The sequence below is a fragment of the Strix uralensis genome, chromosome 3 (assembly GCF_047716275.1).
Source record: "Strix uralensis isolate ZFMK-TIS-50842 chromosome 3, bStrUra1, whole genome shotgun sequence".
NCBI classification, from domain to species: domain Eukaryota; kingdom Metazoa; phylum Chordata; class Aves; order Strigiformes; family Strigidae; genus Strix; species Strix uralensis.
The window spans coordinates 70,681,747-70,687,746 of record NC_133974.1 but is presented as its reverse complement, the minus strand read 5'-3'; the positions used below and the strand labels follow the sequence as shown (position 1 = coordinate 70,687,746).

Below are 6,000 nucleotides of genomic sequence, written 5' to 3'. Positions count from 1 at the left end.
AAACAGTGACTTAATTGTATTAATTCAATGTCAGTTGGTAAAGTATGTTTATAAAATGTATGTCTAAAGTCCAGGAATCCCCTCAACCAGGCCTCTCTTCTCCATTTGTAACCAGCCTGATTTTTTTTTTTGGTATTCATTTTGCTTACATCTGGAGTAAGTTCTATTTGACTGAGAACCCTTTTTTGTCTTTTTGGTGTTTTCTAGGAAGTCTGCGTGCAACTCCATCCTGGTTTTGGCAAGTGTAGTGGCTGGCCACGAGGACAATGCAGAGCATGCTAACTGCTAACCGTGCCGGTATTTAAGAGTGATCCTACAGGTTTGCTCTTCATTTTATACTGTGCTTTTCATCTAGAAGTGCTAAGGACTAGAAGTAGGGAAGTTAAAACTCTAGAAGATAAGATTATTTTTTCACAATGGCTTATTTTGACAAAATTTTAATGAGGCTGCAGCATATTCTCCTAAGAGTGGTTGTCTGAGATCCGATGTGCAAAAAGGCGTAGTACTGATGGAAAAAGTTCTTTGATGTTGTTTCTGTAAATTACAAACAGTGAATATTCAATCCAAGTAACAAAAAAAACAGATCAATATTTTTTTACTTTGGGGTACACTTCATGTAGGTCCAAAATCTTCAGTCATCTCACTGGAGCAATTTGACTGCTCCAATGTGTGCCATTCACTGTGAATTCAGTAAAAAGCTGAAAAGCATTTTACTAAGTGAACTGTCGAACTGTGCCATGCAGAGTGAACATAATGCAGTTTTGTGATGTAATGGAAGATGAGGGTATTTGCTAACCAAGTTTTTTTGGGTTTTTTTTGGTGTGGGGTTTTTTTTCCTTTCTCCTTGATTGACTCCATTTAAACACGGAGTTAGAGTTTGCTGAACAGTTTATTGAGGCAGCACTTGGTTGCACAGAAACCAGTCAAGCTGAAACTGCAGTGGGCTTGTCTCCTGGCAGAAGGGTTTTCTCTGAAAGTACAGTTCACTTTACATCTAAGTTATGATTATCTTGCTGTCTCCCTTTCATTATGCCATTGTTCTTGGGAGCCAGAGATTTTGTAAGTTATAAGAAAAGGATGTTGCCAAGGGTGTGGGTGGAGAAAGGTGTTGACATGATTTCAATGGAGCTAGATTCCAGCTTTATAACAGAGGGGTAATGAGGCATGCAGAGAATAGGCTTTTCTAGCCTGCCCCTAAAATAAGTTCAGCTATGAATTTTAATGTTGTAAATGGCTATTTAATGGATTTTTGGAAACAATTGTTTCATATCATTTTTTAAAAAGGCACTTTCCTGTGTAGAGGGTAAAAATGGTCTGTTACTTTTCACTCTGTCTTCTAGCCATTGTTTCTAATGAAACTCTTCTTAATTTAGTGGAAAATGGGGAATTCAGAAAGCCAATACAGTCTTCAGTCAAAAAATCATGCTGCTGCTACAGCTGGTGCCAAGCAGAAGCCTTGCTCTCTGAAAATTCGCAGCATTCATGCTAAAGATGAAAAGTCTTGCTCTATGCATGGATGGGGACATACCAGTAGCAGCTCGAACTACAAATCGAGGTCCCTTGCCAGAAGCTGCCTTTCACACTTCAAGAATAGTCAGCCTTATTCTTCTAGACTCGGTGACACTGTGGTAAAGGTCTCTAAAAGCAATGTCCATGCCAAACACAGGACAAATGCCTCAGGGGACTACTGCCAAGGAAATAACGCGGTGTTTTTTCCCGAGAATGGTTTCCACTATATTGGCCTTCAAACTGGAAGTAATCATGCTGCCTCTCGAGAATGCAATGGACACATTTTAAATTGCTATGGAAAGAATGAGAGTTTTGCATCAACCTCCCCATCAGAGGATAGGAGAAGTCCGAAAGTTCTCATTAAAACTCTGGGGAAGCTGGATGGTTGCTTGAGGGTTGAGTTCCACAACAGCAGCAACAGCAAGGTACCGACCGAGGATTCTAGTGGACCGGTCCAGTTGCTGAGGTATTCACCTGCCTTGGAATCTAAGACGAATAACCTGCTCGATGTCAGGAGGAACTCCAGCGCAGGTTGTTCTTCAAGCCATCGTCTGTCACCTACTGATTCAAGGCTTCGATCTAGTAAAGGAAGCTCCCTCAGCTCTGAGTCTTCATGGTATGACTCTCTCTGGGGAAATGCTGGAGATATCAATGAGTTGGATGGTCCATATTTAACGAGGAGCACTCCAGATACAAGCATTCATGCCAGTTTCCCAGCAAGCGACAACAAGAAGTCTTTCAACCAAAGTTCATCTCTTTCCTCACTTCGAGATCTCTATAAGGATACAAATTTGGAAAGCACTCCTTCACCTGGAATCAGGTTGTCTGATGAATATATTGACACTCATGGTAGCCTAAGCAACCGTGTCTCATTTGCCTCAGACATTGATGTTCCCTCCAGGGTAGAGCAGGGAAGTCCTGCACATTACTCCTCTTACACACTCCCATGCAGAAAGTCCAAGCCCCTCAGTGAGGATGCATCCAAGAAGGATACGTTAAAAAACCGAATGCGACGTATCAGTGACTGGACGGGAAGTCTCTCGAGGAAGAAGAGGAAGCTGCAGGTATGTACAAATCCCAGCCTAAGTGCCTGAAAAATGGTTTGTAGATTCCTCTTATAAATGCAGTGATTGCATCATGTTTGGCTTTCTCACAGGATAATTACTTGCTGATCTCCTTTAGTAATTTGTGGAATTCTGAGAAGTATTTCATTCCTGGAGCTGTCTGAAGTGTCAACAGCAAAAAAAGATACACCTTTATGTGTGCAAAATTTCCCTTCCTCTTTTGTCAGCTTCTTAGCTAACTCCAATCTCTGCAGCCTAATTCCTCAATGAATTAGTGTTTGAAATCACTGCATTACTTAGAAAGTGACTTGGAGTTTTTAAGCCCTCTCTTTATTTCAGTTATGAAAATATGACCTAGATATCATATATATGCTATGAATCAGCCTACATATCTAAAGAATGTGGAAGGAGTAGTAGAAGGACGATGTTATAAATATCTTTGCAGGTATTCCCTATTTTTATTGTTGGCTTCACCACTCTGGTTTCACTGTCGGTCCATTTCTAGCAAGGTGAGCAACTGTAGAGTATTGAGCAGAGCTGCTGGTTCTGCCTCCACCTCCTAAGAAGGCGTTACATGGAGCACCCTCCTCCTTCCTGTGTGTCAGTTTAGTTCCAGATGGAGAAGTTTGAGTTGCCATCTGGCTTGCCAGGAGATGGTGGTGTGAAGGAGGAGATGGGAGGAGGGCAAGAGGAAGGGAAAGGATGTTTCTTTAGAAGAATTTAAGGCTAATCCCATTAACAGGAATTTAGGATGCCTGTGGTCAGGAATGAAATTCTCATCTCTATCTGTAGGCCCCAGAATTGGCTCTTTAAATGCCAGATTGTGCCTGGACTTCTGCACGAGTTCGCAAGCTGAGGTGGAGGGCAGAGGCTGGTTTTGGGTTTGGTTTGGATTTAATTTTTGTTTTTAATCTTCCCTAGCGTTTCTCATACAGGAACAGTTACTGTGCTTCCCTAAATGAAGGATCTGCTCCTTTTCAGCAACATGGGGGTGTTGGCCACTTCAGCAGTGAGCAGAGAATGAAGGGAACACCTACTTCTTCAACTTAGGCAGCAGCTAAGCAGTAGATGCTTTATGTGTCATGTAGAGCAAACGCTGTCACCCGTGTTGGAAATTCAGACGGGTATTGTGCTTAACAGGCATCTGTCATTGCAGTGTAAAACTCTGATGGACCCTTAGGCTCAGAAATGAGGTCAGCATAAGGTTTGCCAACATAAATCCTAGGTAAGGGCTACAGAACTGGGAAAATGAAAACGGAAGCCATTTATTTGGATCACTTCTTTTGTGAGTTGGTGCTCGTGTATTTTATCAGATGCTGTCTTTCCACCTTCTTACTCAGCTGTGAAAGAGAAGGCAGAAAAACTGGAATCATTGAAGAGCCTCAGTGCCTTGTGCCAGGATTCATCACCGGTTTCAACATCCATGGCTGTTCTGGATTTTACATCCAGGCTTTACATATGATCTCTGCATCCCAGATCTTTGCCATGTATTACTTAGTTATGACATTTTCAGAATGGTATTTGTGGTGCACGATTCATAGCTGTTTTGAATTCACTGTGCAGTGAACTGACTTCAGACACAGCAAGGAAATTTGGCTGGCGAGATTGCATCAAGCTTGAATCTGATTCTGGTAGAAGGAAATCAGCCCTAGCTCCAAAAATGGTGATTTCTTAGAAAAAGGCATAGGAAATAGTTAGTCATTGATTTTTATCAGACAAGTATCCAGCAACAGGAAGGATAAGAAGGGTAGTGAATGCTTTATGACTCTGCCTTCCTCACGAGGCTTGGTCAGCTCCTTTCCGCCTTGCACGGTTTGAGTAACTTGCCCTCTCTTCTGGGGGTTGCCGTGTTGTAGTTTGGTAATGATTATACTCTCACCAGGTCCTTTGGCTTAAAATGCAGAAGTACCGTGCACAGTTATGATCTGTCAGACAGTTAGTCCCTGTTCGTAGGACTGTTCATCACGGCAGTTGTAGCCTCTGTGCTTTGCTCTGAACAACGTGTCCCTTCCTCAGTACATTACTAATAACTGATTGTGAGTCACTTGGGCTGAACGTAGGTGAAAGCTGGGATATTTCCCAACAAGTATGCCTAAGCGGCAGTGCTGGTTGGGTGGATAGGTCTCTCCAGCTGCCCCAGTGGAAGCAAGTCAGCGAAGCCTCCTGCTTCACAGAGGTGCAGGACCAGGAGGGACAGTCTTGGGATATTGAGGCTAGTCCCTTGCCACTAAAAAGGCAGTGGAGTTTAATCCCCTTCGTGAACAAATTGCAGCTTAAAATCAGGTGGGCTTTTCCCCATCTTGAAGGCTGTTTCCAAACCCTCTTACTCTGATGCTTGCTAATTTGCAGAGTAAATATAGTCCCAGCCAGTTTGTTCTGATGCCAGTATTGTCCACTGCATTAGTTATCCCTCCCTATTATTTAATCTGTTATGATTTATTTAAAGGGAGAAATGGTATCTTTTCTCAGTCCGCATTTTTGGGGCTACGCAGATTCTTTTTGGTCTCCTGTTTTAAGATAGGAAGTCTGTTTCCTTTTCGTTCTGGCACCCTTCCTCTGCACCTGTTTTAAATCATCCATAAACAGATTTGGATATGGGATATTCCAGAGGAGCCCTCGGCTGTGCCCTGAATAGTGACTTGGATGTTTCCTTATGTCTGACTTGATCTGATACTTGATCTGATATATCCTGGAATTGAGTTTGCCTTTCTAATAATGGTCTCACATCAAGACTTGCAGTCATTCTGTGCCATGACCCAGCTTTCATTGCACAAGAGTGTCCTAATGAATTCCCTCAATGCATCGCTGCTATTCTACTGCATAGCATGTCCTAATTTAGTTTAATCCGTGCTGAAACAGCACTGAGGAGATGCTGTATCACAATACACTATGTATGAACAGCAAGGCATATGTGATGCATGTGAAACCTGTGGAAAGAATTTAGGCAGACTCGTTGCGTAGTTGGCCACTGCTAAAGGTGGTGGTGTAAACTCAGTGTGCAACTGTATAACATGGAGAAAATGAGCAAATGCTGTGTAAAATGAAAATCCATCCACCAGAAACAGCTGCTGCAGACAGGTTCTTCAATGGGAATAATTTCTGAAATTTCCTGACTTTATAAGCCACAGACCTGAAGTGTCGTATAAAGAGAATTTAAAAGAAAAGTACATTGAGACAATCTCTTTATTTGGCTTGAAAACTGGTATTAGATTCTACTTTCAGCTTGGGTCCTAATGAATTTAGCAGGCTGAGTCGTTTCCTGCACCGTTCTTTACAGCTAATTATTACATACGTCATTTTGTCTAATTGGTATCTTAGTTAGCCACTTTATCTTTTTGCATTATCTATAACTATTCCAGGGTATATCTCGGACATTGAGACATCTGCTTGAATGCAGCTGAGCAGGAGCAGTGGGAGTTTTCTATCA

The 6,000-nt window shown here is 42.2% G+C and overlaps 1 protein-coding gene across 1 annotated transcript in view; it reads left to right on the top strand.

Moving 5' to 3' along the window:
• Positions 1-211: 211 nt before the first annotated feature.
• TIAM2 (TIAM Rac1 associated GEF 2) overlaps positions 212-6,000 on the top strand; it is a 92,097-nt gene continuing 86,308 nt past the window's right edge. Inside the window, exons 1-2 of the mRNA XM_074862781.1 lie at positions 212-319; positions 1,374-2,573. Coding sequence (XP_074718882.1) covers positions 1,380-2,573 — 1,194 coding nt within the window. The 5' untranslated portion in view covers positions 212-319; positions 1,374-1,379. The remainder of the gene's footprint in view (positions 320-1,373; positions 2,574-6,000) is intronic.